At 57.1% G+C, this 19919-nt stretch overlaps 2 protein-coding genes across 12 annotated transcripts in view; one reads left to right on the top strand and one right to left on the bottom strand.

The window, feature by feature from the left end:
• Positions 1 to 597: 597 nt before the first annotated feature.
• HYI (hydroxypyruvate isomerase (putative)) lies at positions 598 to 3247 on the top strand. The gene is made up of 8 exons (XM_057708013.1): positions 598 to 796; positions 869 to 980; positions 2016 to 2130; positions 2334 to 2412; positions 2509 to 2558; positions 2663 to 2732; positions 2837 to 2971; positions 3093 to 3247. The coding sequence occupies exons 1-8, from the start codon at positions 598 to 600 to the stop codon at positions 3164 to 3166; spliced, it is 834 nt and encodes a 277-aa protein (XP_057563996.1). The 3' UTR covers positions 3167 to 3247.
• SZT2 (SZT2 subunit of KICSTOR complex) overlaps positions 3242 to 19919 on the bottom strand; it is a 48475-nt gene continuing 31797 nt past the window's right edge. For 6 of the 11 annotated variants that reach the window (XM_057707938.1, XM_057707947.1, XM_057707978.1 and 3 more), the window contains 30 exons: positions 18379 to 18531; positions 18181 to 18283; positions 17987 to 18092; positions 17789 to 17900; positions 17042 to 17160; positions 16768 to 16932; positions 16465 to 16588; positions 16135 to 16299; positions 15880 to 16047; positions 15352 to 15509; positions 14759 to 14925; positions 14545 to 14642; positions 14323 to 14455; positions 14073 to 14203; positions 13841 to 13941; positions 13591 to 13767; positions 13133 to 13400; positions 12951 to 13030; positions 12742 to 12867; positions 12417 to 12616; positions 10148 to 10238; positions 9825 to 9905; positions 9668 to 9742; positions 7209 to 7422; positions 6675 to 6828; positions 6414 to 6536; positions 5901 to 6306; positions 5653 to 5769; positions 4296 to 4364; positions 3242 to 4123 (listed from right to left, as the gene is read on the bottom strand). In XM_057707938.1, coding sequence (XP_057563921.1) covers positions 3980 to 4123; positions 4296 to 4364; positions 5653 to 5769; positions 5901 to 6306; positions 6414 to 6536; positions 6675 to 6828; positions 7209 to 7422; positions 9668 to 9742; positions 9825 to 9905; positions 10148 to 10238; positions 12417 to 12616; positions 12742 to 12867; positions 12951 to 13030; positions 13133 to 13400; positions 13591 to 13767; positions 13841 to 13941; positions 14073 to 14203; positions 14323 to 14455; positions 14545 to 14642; positions 14759 to 14925; positions 15352 to 15509; positions 15880 to 16047; positions 16135 to 16299; positions 16465 to 16588; positions 16768 to 16932; positions 17042 to 17160; positions 17789 to 17900; positions 17987 to 18092; positions 18181 to 18283; positions 18379 to 18531 — 4328 coding nt within the window. In that variant the 3' untranslated portion in view covers positions 3242 to 3979. Of the gene's footprint in view, positions 4124 to 4295; positions 4365 to 4459; positions 4754 to 5652; positions 5770 to 5900; positions 6307 to 6413; positions 6537 to 6674; positions 6829 to 7208; positions 7551 to 9667; positions 9743 to 9824; positions 9906 to 10147; positions 10239 to 12416; positions 12617 to 12741; positions 12868 to 12950; positions 13031 to 13132; positions 13401 to 13590; positions 13768 to 13840; positions 13942 to 14072; positions 14204 to 14322; positions 14456 to 14544; positions 14643 to 14758; positions 14926 to 15351; positions 15510 to 15879; positions 16048 to 16134; positions 16300 to 16464; positions 16589 to 16767; positions 16933 to 17041; positions 17161 to 17788; positions 17901 to 17986; positions 18093 to 18180; positions 18284 to 18378; positions 18532 to 19919 lie in introns of those variants that run through there. The other 5 variants (XM_057707960.1, XM_057707968.1, XR_009049088.1 and 2 more) reach the window with 4 other exon arrangements.

The following is a 19919-nucleotide window of genomic DNA, read 5'->3' as shown; positions in this document are numbered from 1 at the left end:
AAGACCATCAACAGAGTAGCGAGATGAATTCTGGGCTGTCCAGGTGTGGAACAGTGACCAACTAATTCAAGGTTTTCACGGAAAATGCTCACGAAATAATATGCCATACAACCGCATATACACTATGATCAGGGTTTTCTAAGAAAAGACTGCACGTGCTTAGTTTTTGCTCAGAACGGGAACGTTAACGGCTGAGTGGTGCAGCAGACGGCTTTCGATGATCTAAAATGAACAGATACTCTCGTCATCATGAAGGAAAACACAAAGCGTTTGTTAGCGTCCCCGTTCCGTCACGCTAACTGCGCCCGCGCCCCTTCTCCGCGCCGCCCTCTCAAGTCCGGAAAAGAACGCTTTTCTGGCGCGTCCGGGGTTTTTACGACGCACTGCTTTCCCAGCCGGAGAGGGCCGGCACCCAGCTCGCGGCGCCAGCGCGCCCCCTCCCGGCCGGGCCGCCCAAGGCCGCCGCCTCACCCCGCCCCGCCCCCTCCCTCCCCGCCCCGCCGCCCCGCGCAGGACCTCAGGCCCCTCCCCGGCCCCGCCCGCGGCTGCCGCCTTCCGACCGTGGGGACTCTGCCCCGCGCGCGCTCCCGGCTGACCATGGCTCCGCTGCGCTTCTCCGCCAACGTGTCGTGGCTGTTCCCGGAACTTCCCGGCCTCCCCGCGCGGCTCCTGGCCGCGGGCAGTTCGGGTTTCGAGGCGGCCGAGGTCGGCTGGCCGTACGGGGAGCCGCCGGAGGCGCTAGCGCGCGCGGCGCGGGAAGCGGGGCTGCAGCTCGTGTTGATCAACACGCCCCCGGGTGCGCTGTGGGGGCCCGGGCTGGGGCGGGGCGGGGGCCCGAGGCGGGCACTGAGGCCCATTCTCTCCGCAGGAGACCGAGAGAAGGGGGAGATGGGGCTGGGGGCCGTTCCCGGGAGGCAGGCGGCCTTCCGAGAGGGGCTGGAACAGGCTGTGCTGTACGCCAAGGCCCTGGGCTGTCCCAGGTATCCTTCTTCCCTCTCCAACCCCCAGACCCCCTGACCCACGAGAGGACAGGCCGCCGGGCCTTGAGAGGCTCGGGGGTCTGAGCCCAGTGGCCCTTCGCCGCCCCTTCAGTCGTGGTCCTTTGTAAATTGCCTTTTGTATTTCATCTTCTGTGTGTCACTCAGTTTGCAACTCTTTCTTGCCCAACTCATGCTGGGATCCCATGCTGGGAGCTCAGTCTGACCTGGGAGATGGCACAGTAAACAAACGGAGTGATCCATTTGAGGACAGGTCAGTTCAAGGCTGTGGGAGCAGGCAGGCACTAACTCGTCTGGGATCAGAGAAAGCTTCTTACAGGTAGTGGTGAGTCTCCAGTGGGCACTTGCTTGATGTAAGAAGCATTCCAGACAAGGATGTAGTGGCCAAAGGCAAGAGGGGCTTGGTGTGTTCCGCAGTTTATGAGGCTGGAGGTGTAGCCTGTCTGCTTTGGAGGTGGCTGAAAGATCAGGCGGTGAAGTGAGGAGGTGGGGGACTCAAAGTGGGACTGATTAGATAAATGTCAAGCCCTGCACAGGGCAACCAGGTTGAGAGGGTACTGGGAAGAAGGGGTTACTATGGGTGGGGGAGGGGTGTGTGTGCAGAAAACAGATGGGAAGAAGCTAAGAAACAGATGCAAGGAGGAGAGACAAGCAACGGGGAATTCCTGAGAAGGGTAAGGTGGAAGTAATTTTTTAAAGGTGAAACTTAAGCATGTTTATAGGCTTGAGAAGGGCCATGGAAAAGGATAGTTTGGAAGTACAGGAGGGGCTACGTGAAGTCTCTGAGGCAGGATGATGGGTGGACCCTCAGAAGGAATCTGGGAAAGGGCTTGGTCTTAGGCTGACACGGGAGTGTGAGGGCGCTGGGAGGCCTGAGCATCACGGCCAGGTGGTCCTGACCGGAGACCTGGGGAGATGGGAGGCTAGCATGTTCGTAGGGCAGCTGGAAGAGGTGCACCCAGGGAGTGAGAGAGTGAAGGCTCCCGCTTGGAGGATATAGGCCCATTTTCCTCCCAGGATTCACCTGATGGCTGGCCGAGTGCCCCAGGGGGCTGATGGAGCAGCAGTCAGGGGTGAAATGGAGACAGTTTTTCTGGAGAACCTCAGGCACGCAGCTGGGGTTTTGGCTCAGGTGAGACAGTGAAAACACATACAGACACACATACTTCACGAATGTCTGTGTGTGTGGAGGGGATGCACAGCAGGGAGAGCAGTGAGGCACAAGGCTGGGCCCTGGTCCAGGCCAGAGGGACTGGTGAGGGGCTTGGCCGGTGATTGACTGAGGTGGGGCAGACCTCGGGGAGACCTCTACTCACACATCCGGCCTGGTGTTAGGAGAACCTCGTGGGACTGCTGGAGCCCATCAACACCCGCATCACGGACCCCCGGTACTTCCTGGACACGCCCCAGCAGGGTAGGACCCCCAGCAGGGTAGGACATGCCTCCTCCTTTCCCTTGATTCTTGCGCCCTCCTTGAGTCTCACAGCCCCCTCCCTGGTTTCTCTCCCAGCGGCAGCCATCCTACGGAAAGTTGGAAGACCCAACCTCCAGTTACAGATGGTAAGTGGGAGAGAGGGAGTGGTTCTCAGGGGCCCCGTGTTCTCCAAATACAGGGAGAATGGTGTGGCCTGTAGGGTCTGTGACTGTGGGAATCTCTGCCCCAGGACATATTCCACTGGCAGATCATGGACGGGAACCTGACAGGGAACATCCGGGAGTTCCTGCCCATCGTTGGTGAGGGCCCCTTTCTTGGCTTCTTCTTAGTCTCCTGTGCTGCTTCCTCTGTCCTCCCACTCTTCCCACCCCCCCCACCCCCATCTGCCCATGTCTGTCCCCAGGGCACGTGCAGGTGGCACAGGCCCCAGGCCGGGGGGAACCCAGCAGCCCCGGAGAGCTGAACTTCCCCTATCTGTTCCAACTGCTGGAAGATGAAGGCTACACAGGCTTTGTGGGCTGCGAGTACCAGCCTCAAGGTGAGAGTGGGCTGAGCTCCAGGCCTGGCCCTGGGGGAGGGGCTCTGGAGGGACAGGTGTCGGGCAGGGGCTGTCTTCCTCCTCGTGGGTTGATATGCCTCATGTCCCTCTCTCCCTTCAGGAGACACGGTAGAGGGCTTGAGTTGGCTGCATTCGTACTGGGATAAGCGGGGCCGTCCACAGGCTGGCCGGTGAGGTCCTGCACTCTAGCCACACACCTCTGGGGCGGTGAGCTGCACATCCTGAGTCTCCTCTGAATTAAAGACAGCCTGCTGAATGTTTCCATGTGTGTATGTTATTGGAGGGGAAGGGACACACAGTGTCTAACTTTTCAGTTTCTTTGGGTCGTTTCCTTCCTGCAGAGAAGGGACATACAGCTCATGTTCAAGTCCTCCAGTCCGTGCCAGTGTTGCTGTGGAGATGGGAGAGGTTTTGAGCGCATCTCCTCAAGTACAGATGAGAAACCGAGGGTCCGAGAGCAAAGAGACTTGCCCTTGGTCACAGATGCTTCAAAGGCAGAGTGTGGATTGGAACCGAGGTGTCTTATCTCAATGGCAATTGCCCAGCAATGATGTCCCTGGGGGGAAGTGAAGACCAGAGGGCTCAAGATGGGGGGTGGAAGGCGGGTGGCTGACAGCAATCCAGGACTTGGAGGCAGGATTCAGGCAGAGGAGCTCTAAGGGCTCTACTTGTCACCTGATGTAAAGAATTCCCAGACTCCACCAAGTGAGCAGGAGGGAGGAGTCTCCTTCTGGAAGGGCCCAGGGACCTGAGAGGACATGGGCACCTCGGGGAGGTGATCATACCCTCTGGAGCCCTGGGCTGGTCAGTGGCAGTGAGTGTTTAGTGGGGGCAGCTCCTGCTACTAGGTCCCCAAGACACATTCACACAACCTCTGGTGCCCCTCAGTGTCCAGTCTTGCCAGGGGGCCCGGAAGGGCTGGTCAGTCCTGCTGCGAGCGGGCAATCCTACAGAGCCAGAATTCGAGGCCACTCAGCGGCCCATCCCTCAAAGCAGGCGGGTCCAGAGGGTGAAGCAGGCCGTGTTGATGACAGACTCCAGGTGGTGGTAGGTGGAGACCAGCTGGGCAGGGGGGCTCTCGCTGTCCTGGGGCTGTACCGGGAAGGGCTCTCGGAAAACCACTGTCAGAGACTGTGGGGAACAGAGGGCGGGGGGTGGGGTGGGTAGCAGGGGTGAGAGAAGGGCAGGCTGAGCCCAGGGGGCAGGAGTCTCCAGCCTCAGCAGGCTCTGGGATGGAGCACCTAGGGTACAACCTCCCACTAGGCTGGCACGAAGCCCCTCAACCGCCCCCTCCCATTCTCACCGTCTTTCCCAAGTGGGAATCCAGAAACACGAGTACAAAACAGTCAGTGAACTTCTGATTCAGCACAACCTACAGCAAAAGACAAAATGAGTTGGGGAGTGAGGCATCCTGGAAGGGGGGCCAGTCTAAGGAAGGCCTGCGTCCATCACCACACCTGAGCCCACCTGCAGTGTACGGTCACCCAGGACGCCCTCCAAATCCAACCTCGGTCCTCATCCTCACTGGCTTCCGGTCAGCCTGTCCCGCCTCATCAGAATGAGGGGTGGTACTTGATTGGAAGGCTCTGCACAAGCTGACACACTGAAGCCCATCAACAAAGGAGGGTTCTCTCCCGTTGACATGCTTCCTCCTTGCCGCCTGGGTTTTGTATCTCTGGCCTCTCTGATGTCTGTCCCTGGTGCTCAGCTTTGTGATCTCTCCCTGGGCAGTTTCTTCTGTGCCTGGGCTTCAGTGACCACCTGTTCATATATGTGCTGCCTACATCTCTCTCCAGAGGTCCAATCCCCGATGCCCGTATACCTTCTAGACCATGGTCCTGGAAGGTCCTCCTGGGCCTCAGACTCATCACCTCTCCCCCAAACCCACTCCTGCTTCAGCGTTCCTGCCGCCCACAGAAGCACCCCCATCTGCTCACACCCACCTGCACTACTGCAGCCTTACTCTAACCCTGGCTTCTCCGGGTGATGCTTCATGGCACCTTGAAACTAGGCTTCCCCACAAGCACTATGTTGCAGGACCCCTCACCATGGACCAAGTACTTTTTCTTTTGAAATCTCTCGAACGTCTCCTCTCCTGAATCACTGCTCTTGTTGGGCCCATCCTTTAGGCTCTCAATCCTCAGGCCTGTGCGCACTGCCATAGCTCTCCTTTCTACTTGCCCTTCCCAGCAACCTGTCAGCCTCTACTGTGCACACCAATCACCTGCGGATCTGGCTGAAAGGCAGGTTCTGAGCCAGCAGGTCTGGGGTGAGGCCTGAGAGTCTGCACTTCGGCCAGCTCCCAGCTGGTGCTGACGCTGCTGCTGTCACAACCACACTTTGGTAAAAAGGCTTGAAAGCCCAGGAAGTCTTTTCAGGGACTGGGACCCCCAAGACCAACCACTCACAAGGTTCCAGAGCTTGGCCCTCAGGATCGATAGGGAAGGTTTGTGTTTTTGTGAGCCCTGAGGGCACCGCTCTGGATTATTCTCAGTGAATCACAGGCCGTGGCCTGGTCCTTGAAGGGTTTGACCGGTGTAGTCACTCCATCTCAGCTCCCTGTTTAGTCAGACTGGGGTTCTTTGAGGGGGAGCCTGTCATCTCTCTGAGGAGGATTTATGCTGTGTCTCGCCTTTCAGAGGAACTTCAAGGAGACTTACCAGGTACTGAGTTCCCAAGTCTGGGCTCTGGAAGTGGCGACAGCTCTGGGGAAAGCGGCTTAGGAGAACCTTGATCAGGCTCTGGTACCAGGAGACTGTCATAGACAGGAAGCAGTCCTAGGGGAAGGTCCACAGACATGGATCTGCTATTCCAGAACCACCTCAGAGACTCTTGTGACCTTTACCCTGGCTGCCGGTGGAATTCCTAGCATCCGTCCCAGCCTCTTCTGGAACCCACAGCTGCTTACCAGCTGGGGGTCGATGTCACCAATGGATTTGGCATGGACTGCTTCTAGGAGCTCCTCCAGCTCGGCCAGGGCCAGGCGGCCCCCTAGTCGCAGCCGATCAGGTCCTGGTGGTTCCAGCAAGAAGAGGCGCTTCCAAAGGGTGTCCCGACGGCAGTGCCCTCCAGCCAGCCGTACTAGCTGAGCCAGCCGTGCCCGTGCCACGCCCACCTCTGCAGCCAGTGGGGGGAAGAGGGGAGCTGGTCCAGGGGCCAGACCAACCCCTGAGGCCTCCCCAGGGCTACCAGTTGAGCTCCCAGGGGCCTCTGGCTCAGGGGGCAGTCTGGGCGGCTTCCGGAACCGGCGCATGTCAGCCGTGAGTCGGGGGAAGAGCTCTCGCTGGCTGGTGAGCACCACGAAGAACTGCAGCCTGGGGTGAGGAGGGGGCAGGAGTGTGACGGTCACAGCAGGAGAGACACAGGGCAACGGCAGGGGGTGGCTGGGCAACGGGCATGTTCAAGGTGGGGATCTGCTGACCGCAGAACGTGCCGCTCAGCCTCTCCTTGCTCCTCGAAGGGTGCAGCACAGTGACAGACAAGCAGAGACACGTCGAAGTCGTCCTGGTGACGAAGTCCCTCAGAGTCCAGGTAGGAGCCAGAGCTGTGTGATGTGGGTGGGGGAGATGTCACACCTGAGGTTCTGATGAAGCCAACCCTGCCCCTTCTGCCCAAGAAAACATGGGTTCCCCCTACTGCAAGGATGGCCCTGACTCCAGCTCCATGCATCCCCTCACCTTACCTGTGCCACGCTGACACCAGGGCGTACTCGTTATGTTCCGGGCCTCCTGGCCGGGCCATCCGCAGTGGCTTCATGTGGTAGGTGCTGGCATGGTCGGCCACGTAGTTGTACAGCTGGTGGGCAGCAATGAGTGGAGTGGGGAGCTCCAGGGTCCCTGAGGGGCGAGTTACAGGAGACACTGAGCCTGGGACAGATGCACTGATCTGGTGGGGTCGGAGGATGGGAATCCCTGATGCTCTGATTGACAGGCAGACTGATTCTTTTTAGGGAGCTCCTGAGGGACTTGGAGGTGGGACAAAAGTGGCTTAGGACACACACATGACACAGGATCTAAAATTTGCTATAAAACAAACTGGTAAGAACTTAAGACAGAGACATGGGGACAGAGTCCAGGTGACAGGAGGCGACTGCCAATACAGGACAGGAGAGGCAGAGACAAGGTCTGGCCCCTGGGAGTGGTCCCACCGGCCCTGGCTTGAGACACCTTGTGGCCTGTTTTTTTTCAGGTTCACTGGCTTGCCCTTGGGCACCGACCTTGGTAAATGTGATTGCGGCCGAAGTGTGGCCCATCAGGGTGGTGGGCCAGAAAGTGTCGCAGGAAGGTGGTGAGGTGGTAGCCGTGCCGCAGCACCAGGTGGGTGCCCAGCACGTGCTGGTGCACGAGGCGCAGGTGGAAGTCATAGCTGAATGAGTGCACGTGCATCAGGTCCCGCACCTTGTCACACTCCTCCGTGAACAGCATGGACAGCTGGGGAGGTCGGGGTGGGGGGGATGACGACCAGGTCAGGAAATGGTGGCAGGCTGCCCAGCACATCACTTCCCTCCTCTTGCCTGGGAAACGGCAGCTCAAGATTCACTGTGTCGCTGTGAGCCCCTCTGCCAGAAACGCTTCTGTGAGAAGCCCTCCTCATTACATTATACCGTGTTGTAACTCTCTGTTTACACGAAACTGACTATTTTGAGAAATGAACCTTTTTACTCTGTATCCCAGTGTCCACTTGACTCTGGCACAGATTCACTCATGCAACAAACACTTGACTGCCTACAACATGCCCACGTGGTACTGGTCTAGGTGCTGGGGATACAAAACCATGCCCTCAAGGAGCTTACAGTCTAGTAGTGGGGACATAAGATAACAAACATTAGATGGAGTAAATGAGTATATAGAACGTTAGTAGATGGTTATGGAAAATCAAGTAGTAAAGCAGGTGTAGTTTTAAACACGGTGGTCAGGGTAGGCCAGGTGTGTAATTACTTACTATGAGAAGGGTTTTCCTGGTCACTTCCCATCTCCCCAGCTTTATCTTCCCATCAGATTACTCGCTCTTTCCAAGTATATCACACATTTTCTCCACACTTTTGTATCTGCCGTTCTCTTTGCCTGAATGCTGCTCCCCTGATCCCCAAAGCTGGCTAACTCCCACTCATTTGTAAAGCTTCATCTGGGACCTCCTGGCAAGGCTAGTCCAGGGTGGGCCTCCTCTAACTGATCTGTGAATGAATGAACGAACGAACGAATCATCGGTGGAGGAGGAAAGGAAGGCAGAGACACGGAGCTGGTGCTTCTCTTGGTGGAAATCAGCATTACTGAGCATGTGTCAATAGCTGGATAGGTGATGCTGGAATGGCAGAATCTACATGACCATGCTCTTGGGGGCACTGGGCATAAAAATTAATAGGAAATCAATGACTGCAGAAGCAGCAACTGCCTAGGAGTCAGGGTAGCTGCATGACCCTGGGTAAGTCATAACCTCCACTTCAGTTTCCTCATCCACCATGGAGATAAAGGAAAGGTGCTCATAAATTTAGAGCAGTAACCAAAGGTAAGCATCAGAGTCAGAGACCCAGACCGCAAGCCCAGTACTGCCAGCAAGTAGCTGTGTGCCCTGGGGCACATCACTTAACCTCCGTGAACCTCAGTTTCCTTATTTGTATAGTAGGAGAAAATTCTCCTTTTTGCCTAGAATGTATACTAAGCACTTAATAAATACTAGCAATAATAAAGCAACTTAGAAATCTAAGTAGGGTTAGAGATTAGATACACAGGGGCAGAGAGAGCCAAACTGGATGGAGATCAGGAGGTGGGGAGCCAGGACTTCAGGAAGCTCAAGAGAATAATGGGGTGGGTCCTTCCCGCCAGTACTAAAGCAAAGTGTGAAAGAGTACCTGCCCGTCCAATCGCCCTTCTGTGCCCTGGCCCAGGCAGGTTTCTGCACTAAAGTCACCAGGCTTCGCTGGATCTCACTACCCTGTGATGACTAGACCAGGCATCCACACCCAAGTCAAAGGCAGCCACCTATGGGCTGGATCTGAGCTGTCCAGATGTGGGAAGAGTTTGTCCTGTCTGTACTGGAGGGTGAAAGACTGCACACAGTCAGACCCTGATCTCTCAGAAACTCAACGTGAGGCACAAGGAAGGCAGAGGCCCTCCTACGACAAGCCTAACAACCTGAAGGGGCTGAACTCGCTCAAGGCGTGAGGGCTTCAGGTCCCTGACCACACTCGGTCCTGACTCATTTGTCCTGAGCGGTCATTGGGGGCAGGGGCCCCGCCCTCAGGCAGTGAGACAGGGACAGAAATAACAACTAAGTGTGGGGGACTGCTGTGTGGGCGGGGACTCTAGTCCACATTCTAGTGTTAGTGTCTGTGGACAGTGCCGGGCTGTCCCCAGCTCTAGGTTAGGCCAGGACTGCCCATGGCGCCGGCCCCGCCATGTGTCAGATTATCCACCCTGCTCCAATGTCCTCACCGTCTAACCATCTATGGTCAGTGCTAGGATGACCACAGGGCCAGACCAGCCACTGTGCTACACTGCCTTCTGCCCCGGGTGCCATGGCTGAATACAGCTCTGGACTACCACAGAGTGAGACCGATGCCTGGGGCCAGTCACGCGCCCGGAATGACCAAGCTGCCCGCAGCACCAGATCATCACTGGTGATCAGGGCTGCACTGACTACGCCTGGGACCCCGAGGCCCCTGTCCCCACCACATACCTGAGAGTTGACAGCCTGCCCCATGGGGATTCGGGAGCATTCCAAGGCAAACTGTTTGACACAGAAGTAACAGCCCTGGAGAGAGGACAAAGATGAGGTCAAAAGGACAAGAGCCAGGTGGGCATGGCTCTCCCCACGCAGTGTTCCTCCTGCTCACCTGGAAAGCCAGCTCCATGAGGATGATGCCCCCGGGCAGTGCCCGCTGCAGGTGGTACGTGGTGACTGGAGAGCCAGTGCTCTGCAGAAAGCAAAAAGACTGTGGTTCAGGGGCAAGGGTAGGGGGCTCACCAGCCTCAGACTGTCGGGGAAAAAGTCCCCTGGGTCAGTGACTTCCATGGTGTCAGGCTGGGATCAATGACCTCAGTCATCATCCAGGGCCCCTGAATTTAGGCCTTGGGCGAATAATTTCAGGTTCAGTGATGCTGGTGTCTGAGGCATCACTGATTTCACTGTCGGGGAAGCAACATGACAACGTGTTACCTTGGGGCTCCCTTCAGTCTTGGTTTTTGGGCAGGAGAAGGAGCTCCGACCTTCCGTTCCAAGGATAGCCATGGCCCGCAGCCGGCTGGTGCTGCAGAAAAGGAAGAGGGATGTGGGGGTGAGGTGGGCCGGTGGGGTGAAGGGTTATGGCTATTGGACCCAGAACCCATTTCACATGTCATCATTTTGCAGGAGTGGAGACAGGCCCAGAGAAGGGAAGGACCCGCTTGGGGTCCCACGGTAGGTGAGTGGCAAGGCTGAGATGAGTCCAGGGCTAGACTGTGGGGCAGGGCTCTCTTCACAGCAGCTGCCACTCTAAGGGGAGGTGGACACCAGGCCCCTCTCTTCCAGTGAGAGGAGGAGGGTAGGGCCGCGAAGGCTACTGTGACTGTGGGGAGACCCCTATGAGCAGATGGAGATATGTGTTTACTGCGGGCAGCAGGCAAGGGTGGGAGGGGAGAGGGTGATGTTTGTCTGAGATTTCATGGGAAGGCACTTCCCTGGTGGTCCCGTGGTAAAGAATCCGTCCTACAGTGCAGGGGACGTGGGTTCCATCCCTGGTTTAGGGAACTAAGATTCCACATGCCTTGGGGCAACTAAGCCCATGCCACAATTACTGAGCCTGTGCATCTCAACTAGAGAGCCTCTGTGCTGTAAACTATAGAGCCCACGCCCCCTGGAGCCTGCACGCCACAACTAGGGAGAAGCCCATGTGCCACAATGAAGAGCCGGCACACTGCAATGAAAGATCCCACGTGCTGCAATGAAGACCTGATGCAGCCAATAAGTAAATAAATAAATAAATAAAGATTTCATGGGGAAAGCTCAAGGAGATGCTTGATGCCCTGGTAAGGTACATTCCTCTGAGAGGGAAAAGGGGTTCTCTTTTGACCCGGGAAGGGCATTTTCAGCCCTCCACAGGCCTACTCTTCTTCATTTCTCAACTCAGAGGCAAAGGGAAAAGAGAAGTACTGTGAATGAGGACAAAATAGAAAGGGCCAGTGGGACCCACTCATACTCAGGAGCTACAAACCACTGGGACTCTTGCTGGGGGTTCAAAGCCTCTGGTGAGAAGAAATGTCCCACTCAATCCTCAAGGAAATAGGGACCAGACCTAACTAGTGATTGGTGATGGTTAGAGACTGGAGAGAAAGAAAGTACTAACTTTAAATTTTCCTTTAGAAACATATTTTTAATCCTAATGTCTGGTTTTAAAAGGGAATTCTGATTTCTGGGAAGAACATAACTGAATGGGAAGGATGCAGACTCTGTCACTGAGAAATGAAAGGGGCAGAGATGCAATGTCCCAGGGGCACAGGCCTGTCCTCTCTTCCTAAGGCCTGGAAAAGAGAGGGAGGCCTGAGAGGTTATAAAAACACTGAGGAGTTGGAACTGGCTTTCTGGGTCAAGTGGGCATCTTGAATAAGGAAGTACAACTTACATTTACTAGTTTGAAAAGATATCAAACTGAAAACAAGAAAGGAGGGAGAAAACAAATTCACACATCTGGATAGATGAAAACAACTGTATAACATTTTCCCATGTAGCCACTGGGAAGGGGCTGGGAACACAGAATCCGGAAGCTCAGATGTTAAGAGGAGCATAAGGCACAGGTCACAGAAATGGGAATCTGAGACTCGACACAGGAGGGGAAAGGCGGCTGAGAGTTTTCTCTGCAGTCTGGGGAGATGGAAGGTGTTACCAGAGGAGCTGTCTACTATTTCCCAGGACTCAGACCTCTCACTACTGGCCAGTGAGTGAACACGACCAAGAACAGGCAAGAAGACAGTGATGCGAGTAGGCCCATTGCAGGGGTCCTCGGTGAGGGGAAAAAAAAAAAACAAAGCAAACATGGTGAGAAAGGGACTTCCTGGGCCAGGAACCATGCGAATCTCAGGAGAGGTCAGAGCGTGATCAGGACAGCAATCATGAAGACCCAGGTCCCAGAGCTTAGAAGCAGGTACAGCACTGGTGTGTGTGGACGGACATGAGCGTGTAAGCACAGAAGACGCACGTGGGCAGCAGCTCTGTGAGAACGTATGCAGTTTGTGTATGAACGTGGCTGTGAGTTCCACGAGATGTGTGAGGCTTACAGAATGTGTGTGAGGGCTGCACATACGTGTCCCAGATCCTCATGTACATGTGCGGGCCTGGTGAGATGAATGCACGCAAGGCCCAAATGAGCCAAACAGGACCCAAGAGAAAGGGCATGTGGGGCCTCACCTGCTGTAGAGGAGGAGAGGAGGGCGGGGAGAGGAGACGGGCTCACCTGCGGGCAGGCGAGGGGGGCCGCAGCGGCACCAGCACAAAGCCCATGCTCTGCAGATACTGCACGTACTGCTGCAGGAAAGCCAGGCTCAGCTCCTTCAGCCAAGGCTCCTCCCGCGCGCCCGGCGGAGGCCCATCCGAGGAGTCACAGCTGATGGGGGGCTCTCGGCTCCCAGACCCTGACTCAGGGCGATGGCGCCGCTGTGGAAGAGGAGGTTAAGGGAGGCTCTGCCCACCATCAACCACCCTACCGGAGGTGCAGGAACGGAGGTCCCTTTGGGGTAAAGGGAGGTCCCACAGGAGAAATCCAGAGCCTAGAGCCTCACCTGCCCCTCCAGGGGCCCAGAGGTCTCTGGGGGCCCATGCAGCCAGGCTGCGGGGTCGAAGAGCAGGGCCGTCGCACAGTAATGCACCAGGCGGGACGACTGTTTCAGGGTCTCCAGCTCCCCGGCCTAGGGAAATGGGCAGTGAGCACTGGGGCGGGGCCAGGGCAGGGTCACGGGAGGCTCCCAGAGGATGCGGGTTGGCCACTCACACTGATGGGCATGCTGGCTGGGGCGGAGCGCTGCTGCCATGTTACAAACAGATTCTCCATCTTCATCTGGCGCTCCAGCTCTGGGGGTTGGAGGCGTTAGTAGCGGCCCCCAGGAGCAGCCGCCCCTCTCCCTGCCAGACTCCACAGATCACTCTGCCCCCTGCCCGGCCCAACATCCTTACCTCTGCGCTCTGCCATCTTGATCTCCAGGAACTGTTGTCCGTGGTAGGTGACGGGATCGGGCGGTCTGGGCACCGGGCCGAGGGAGGAGCTGGGGCGGGCGGCCGTGATATCCCTCAGGGCCTCGTCGAAGGGGAACGTGTCCAGGGGAAGGGGGCCCCCTCCCCGAGAAGACCCACTCAGCCGGCCCTGCTCGCGGCTCAGGGGGGGACGTGCACTCCGGATGAGGGTCTCTGCTTCCATGGTCGGCAGCAGGAACGGGTTTGGCTCCTGAGAGAGACGGAGCCTCACAACGGGTCTGTAGCCTTTGCCCTCAGCCCTCCTCTCCCACCCTGGGGCCTCCTCTCTCAGACTCTCCCTCCACACTGCCTCTGCCCTTAGTCTGTCCCCTCTCCTATTTCCGTACTGCTACTCCTTTAGCTGACCACTCAGGAGAGGAGGGAGCCCGAGCGGCAGGCACCTTCTCGTCGCGCACGGGGAAGTCCAACTGGCCGTAGTGGTGGAAGAGCCCAAGCTTCTGGCTGAGGAGGCAGAAGATGAGATGGGCGCGCGCGTTCTGCCACTGCACCAGGCGAACCAGCGCCCGGCCCAGGGCCGCCCCCAGGTCTGGAGCCCAGTTGTAAGTCAGCAGCTGGAGCTGGAAATCGGGGCTCTGCGTCAGTTGGATCACAGAGCCCCTCCTCCCACCCAGCCCCTGGCCCCACATCTACCTTCTTGTCCACGACCTCCAATAGCAAGAACCTCTGCCGGGGAGCATTTCGCCCCGAGCTCCCATCGCCTCCTGGCTCGAAGCGCTGAACGGCTTTGGCAGCTGCGGAGTCAGAGAGGGGCACCATGAGGGTCTGGGGGCTGATGCCCTTTGATCCCACCCTGCCCCCCACAGGGTCAGAGGCTCCAGGGTCAGTCACTTTGAGCCCACCCTCCCCCAGGCCGTGGCCTCACCCTGCTGGATGGGTCTCCTCCACTGTGAGAAGTTCCTTCCCAGAAGCAGTACGTGCCGCTCAGCTGCCGGGCGTGGAGTGGGGCCCAGCTGTCCAAGGGAACACGGACTGAAGGTCTCTGACTCAGAAGCCCTAGTGGGAGGGAGGGACGGACAGAAAGCAGACCATCCATGGGCCCGTTCCCTGGTTATCTCCTTCTGGGCCAGGCCCCCACCTTCTCCACCTCAGCCTCCCTGAGACCCCAAACTCACAAATGCTGCTCAAAGATGCGGACACTGGTGTCTCCAGCCATTGAGGTGACCAGAGAGGTGAACTCAGACAGGACAGATGAGAGGAGGAACCGGGACACCATGTGGGTGGAGCTCCTGGACACCGAGGCACATCCTGGATCCAGGACACAAAAGTCACAGTGGGGCCGCGGGATGGGGACTGAGCCAGGGGCTTGAGGGTGGGAGAGGGGGCTGGGGTCTCACCCATCTCAAACATGAACTCCATCCAGCGCTGAGCGACACGAGCAAACACAGGCTGCAGGGAGCCCGCCTCACCCTCCTCCAGCTGTGTAGTCCTTCGTCTGAAGACACAGCAGGAGTAAGAGCCTCACACCCACACACAAGACGGGTGTGTTTTCATCACCCAACACTCCCTGTGACTTCACACCACACCTCTCATGACAACACACACACACACCTTTGTCTCTGGGCTCCAGACTCTGGGCCTGCTGCCCGCTCAGTCCCACCGGGAGTCCGAACACTCTCCGTTTTGTGACGCCTCCGGCCCCGAGTATCTTCTGGCCGATCCAGGACAATGTCATCGGTTGTTTTGGGGGAACCCAAGTCCCCACATTCTGTTTTACTCTGGGGACAATGCAGTGAATGAGGAGGGGCCACAGGGAAGGGATCGGGATGGAGGATGGAGGCATCGTGGAACAGTAACGAGAGCCTGGAGGATTTGGAGGCCCGGGATCAAGCCCTGGAGGCTGACCAAGCAGCCTTGGGCAGGCTACTCAACTTTCCAGAGCCTCAGCTGCCTCAATGGTAAAAGGCCTGCTGAAGTCGTGCAGGCTGTGGGGATCCGACAAGAAAAGTGGAAGTGAAAGCACTTAACAAGCTGAGGCGCTCTCTGTATCGGTGAGAACTTGCCATGTTCTGCACACTCCTATCCAAGGGACAGTAGTTTTACACAATAGGAGACCTGGGGCAGGGCCTAGGGGAGTGTAGGGGGAAACAGGAGGCAGACAGGAAGGCAGATGTCAACTTCACCACCTCCCTCTCTCCCATTACCAGCATATCCCAGAAGCTACGCCGGCCAGCTTTGCTGGGCGGAGTCACAGGCTCGCCAGGGCCAGGGCCAGGGCCAGGGCTAGGGCCAGGGCCAGGAGGGAAGGTGCTAGCTCGGCCTGCAGGGGTCTTGATTTCCAACGACCCGCTCTTGAGACTTCCTGTGGGCACCAGACGTTACAGACTCCTGTCATTGACCATCAATCCCCATTTCAGACAATCTAGCCCCAAGACTGGTAAGGGAGTGACGTGCCACTCACTCTACCTGGTCCTGAACGGCAGTATATACAACTGATGGTGCCTGGCTTTGTGTGTTTGTGTGAAGGGAGTTCCTGACCACATACCCCTCTCTAAGCGAGTGACCAACTGTGTGCATACATTTCTACCAAAGCATTGTGAGGAAGGTAACAGACAATTCTGAGTGTGTATTTCAGATGGGGCCTCTGCGGTGTCTCCCCAGACTCTCACCTTTGCACCCTGACTTGGAACACTGTCTCCCTGGACCTGTGAGGTTCTCCATGCCCCACATACCTGGGGACGTGTCCTCTGTACACAGTGAGGCTGGCAGCAGCCGGAGCTCCATGATGGCATCAGCCAGGGCCTGCCGAGATGCTGCTCGGAGCTTCTCCTCCAGCTGCACGATACTGATGTTCCCCTTTTCCCACACATCCAGTCGAAGCCGTGGGGCCCTGTTCAGAGCTGGAGGAGAGAATGGGGGCACTTGAGTGTGTCCCTGGTTTCCACAGCATTAAATGAACACCCCCTCCTCTGACCAAGCTACCCCACCTGAAGAATCATCTGACATGACTGGGCAGCGAGTGACTTGAGTCAGCTGCTCAAATTCCTCCTCCTGTAGTGGGTCTGGGGGCCCCGGAGAAGAGGGTGGCCATGATGCCAGTGAGATGGGGGCTCCCTCCTCATCCACAAAAGCCAGAGTGATGCAGGCGACCCCTGAGTAGAAATCCACAGGAAAGCTCAGGTCTGGGACTTCCAGGCCCTGCCCCTCCCCACCCAATGCCCCTCAGCTGCCAGGCTGGGAAAGGTCCTCTCAGTCACAGGACAGGAACGGGCTTTCCCACACCTGGTGGTGCCACGGGCCTGGGCCCTGCACTATACCTTTGCCCCCAGTGCCCTGTCCTCCAGGCTTGTTGTACAAGTAGATGTCCAAGTCGGGGAGGCCACCCTGTGGTGGGAGTGGATGCTGGGAAGAGAACAGCCACCGGGCACTAAGACCAGGCAACTGGACAAACGCCATCAGGGAACAGGTGTCCACAAGGGGAAGTGGGGGACAGGTGCATGTAGAAGCACAGGAAGACAGGTCGATAATAGAGGCCGGGGGTGGGCATGGGTGTACACAGGTCCATGGGCAAAGGTAAAAGGGGGTGTGTGTGGGGAGGGGGAGCCTGGGTGCAGTCTCACCTGGAAGTGGTTCCGGCTGTTGCTGTCCGTGTACTTGGGGGAGTGCAGGAAGATGAGCAGGTTCTGCCGCAGGTACCAGGCCAGGGCAGGAAGCCAGAGCCTGCAGGAGGGCGGCAGTGCCAGATGCAACACCTCCGAGGGCAGACTTCCAGGTGGCTGGATGAACTGCAGAGAGAGGCAAGGAAGGGGAGTCAGAGCTGAAGGAAGAGGTTCTGGCCGAGACCGTCCCTGCAGCTGCGGTGGAGCCGCGTAGGAAGCCTTGGAGGGAGCTGACCTCCACGTCAGCGGGCGTCAGCTTGCAGTTCCGAACGAGCATGACTGTGATCACGTCCAGCGTGGCCTCGTCCAGGCGCCGACGCAGAACCCGCACGAGCTCGTCTGTGATCTCAGGACCTGGACACAGCCGCGGTGGGAGGGTGGAGGCACTGGCGGAGGATCCGGCTACCCCCATCCCAGCCCTGAGCCCCAGGCTCAAACAGGCTCCCACACACCAGAGGCAGCCAGCACTAGGTTCTGGTGCTGCCAAGCTACTTGTCCTGTGACGGTGGACAAGTGAGTCTTACCTCTCAAAGCCTCAGTGCCCCCCTCAATACAATGGGAATAATAATAGCATCTACGTCATATATAATGGTCTTAGTCCAAGACCAGTACACCTTTACTGAGCTGTAAATAAATTAAATGAGCCAGTTGCTTAGTGGATACTTCAGGCTCAACACATTACAAACTAAACCCATCACCTTCACCCCAAACCTGCCCCAGTATCTAGCAAGTGGGACTAGCGTCTATCCACACAATCACCCTGATTAGAAACCTGGGTGTCAACTTTTACGGCACCTCTTTCCCACGATGTACTTCAGTCAGCGCAGGTCCTACCCCTAAACATCCCAGGAGCCTGTCCTTTCCCAGGCCGCTCCTGCTCGAGGGAAGCCCAGAGCACAGCATGAGCTGGTGTAAGAAGAGAAGTCCCAGAGGACTCTGGAACCTCATCTAGTCACTCCCCTCCCCTCCTGGCGGCCCTCACCTGCCTGCCCTACACCATGCACCAGCAGCTGGATATGTCTGTCCACTTGGCCCACAGGACGCGCAGCATCTGAACCACGGCTGGACGCCATGTCCAGGGGAGAACGAGGACCCTGCAGGGAAACTCTGGTCAGGGCTCGGCTCCAGGGAGCAAAGTATGAGGGAACACGGGTGTATCAGGGAGTGGGGGAATACGTGCCGAGGCTTCCTCAGAGTAGATGGGCTCCTGGCTTCGGGACAGCGCTAGGGACGGGGGCAGGGTGTCGCTGTCCCAGGGCCGCTCACTGCAGGACGTCTCCAGGAGTCTGGGAAAGAGCGGCAAGGGCTTTAGACATATCTCCTCCTGTACCATCCCCGACCCATGCTGTAGCCCACCTTCCCAGGCCCACATACCGCAGATAGTATACAGCCTTCGTTGCTCGCTCCTGATAAACAAACATATTCTTCCGGTTTACCACGGAGAAGGCATTGAGTACAGAGCGCAGGGCCTGGATGGCTGTGGGAGGAACGTGGATTTAGGAAACTGCCTTCTCCAGGTCCCACCCCCAACCCCCCTGCACGCCACCTGCCCCTCTCATGTCCATCACATACCCCGAGAGACCCCCATGCTGGGCCCCATTTTGAGGCGTGAGTGGACTCGAATCACGGTTCCCCACACAACGTCACAGGAGAAATGGCCAGGGACAAACTGCATGGTGGCTGCCAGGTACCCTCGGGGTCCACAGCTCTCGTCAGCAGCATAATCTGAGGGGAGGGAGACAGCGGATCAGAAATGGGACACAGCCCTCTGCCCTCACAAACCTCTCACCTGTGAACTGGCCTACCTGTCCCCCACTCCCCTGACTCAGACGGGACAGATGGTCATTTTGGGTAATAAGATACGACCATGCTTTTAGGAAGACAAGTCACAGCACCAAGATTTTCAGAACTATCTCAGGGAGATGTGGAGAAGGATCTAAGAAGAAGTGTCAGGAAAGGCAAAGCATGAGAAAATCCTGAAGATGATGCCAAGACACTCTGAGCCTGTCAAAACATAATACATAACACGTACCCCACATGTGTACGCACTGGAAGTTGCAACAGTAACGCCATTAAAACAGAAAGGGCATGACTGCTGACACACACCTGCGGCAGAGTGGTGGAAACTACGTCCTGCACTTTGGAGGACAGCTATCCCAGAGAACCCAAAGGGCAGTGTGGCTCTATGCAAGAGCCCATGGCCTTCATCCACCCTTTTTAGGTTTCCAGGTTGATAAGTAACCTTTCAGTAGGTCAAGGTGGCAATTTGGTTTCCCACAGAAGCTGCTGTCAGATGTGAGCAGTATACAGGATGTCCCAGAGGCTGCAGTCTGGAATGGAATGCTGGCTGCTAAGGGTTTCAGGGAAACCATACGGAGAGACTAAAATGAGGAAGGGCTGGGTCTGGGTTCCCACTGATCTTACATCCGGGGCTGCTGGGAGCTATTGTGAAGTAAAAGTGCTTGGCTGTCCTAATTCACACTCGACTTGCAGAAGATGCCTTCAAAACCCTGGGAGGTGGATCAATTACGGGGATTCTGCTTTGATAGGGAATACATCCCAGGACGTGCTGAGAGATGCACTCTCCCGGAGCTGTTAGGGACCTTCGTCTACAGACTTGCTGAGGATGTTAAAGGTCAGGAGTGAGCTGACTTACTTCAGAACAGAGGGAGGACAGCAAAGGAGCGGCAGGGCCTGGCTTTCCTCCATGAGCTGGGGTGAGAGGTCATGAGGGGTAAGAGAAGGGAGCAGGAGTGTGGAGACTTCAACTACCACCCTGAGCAGAGTATCATGTTTCCTAACCACGACCAGAAATCTCAGGAACCCCAAGGGTCCTGTGCCTGCCTATCTGCAGGGATAGCCGATCAGAAGGCAAACCCTTCTACCGACCCTCGGGCTCCTCCCCTCTGGTTTTCTCCCCTGTGAGCTGGCCTACTTGTCCACCATCCCTCGGCCCCTTTCTTCGGCCCTGCCTATTACCCTACAGGGGAAAGATGGTCATTTCGGAAAACAAGGCAGGGCCAGGCAGAGGCGTGCCCTTAGGAAGACAGGTCACAGCTGGTGCCTCTTCCGTGTCCCTTCTCTCCTGCATTCTTCAACCTCTCCCCCTCTGC

This window comes from Hippopotamus amphibius, chromosome 1, assembly GCF_030028045.1.
Source record: "Hippopotamus amphibius kiboko isolate mHipAmp2 chromosome 1, mHipAmp2.hap2, whole genome shotgun sequence".
NCBI lineage: Eukaryota > Metazoa > Chordata > Mammalia > Artiodactyla > Hippopotamidae > Hippopotamus > Hippopotamus amphibius.
This window is presented reverse-complemented; position numbering and strand designations above follow the sequence as displayed.

Bases quoted from the DNA above. Each gene is read 5' to 3' on its own strand.
- HYI (XM_057708013.1), top strand. From the start codon at position 598: ATGGCTCCGCTGCGCTTCTCCGCCAACGTGTCGTGGCTGTTCCCGGAA. The intron at 981-2,015 runs GTATCCTTCTTC...TTTTCCTCCCAG, and splicing joins AAGGCCCTGGGCTGTCCCAG to GATTCACCTGATGGCTGGCC. The intron at 2,559-2,662 runs GTAAGTGGGAGA...TCTCTGCCCCAG, and splicing joins CCAACCTCCAGTTACAGATG to GACATATTCCACTGGCAGAT.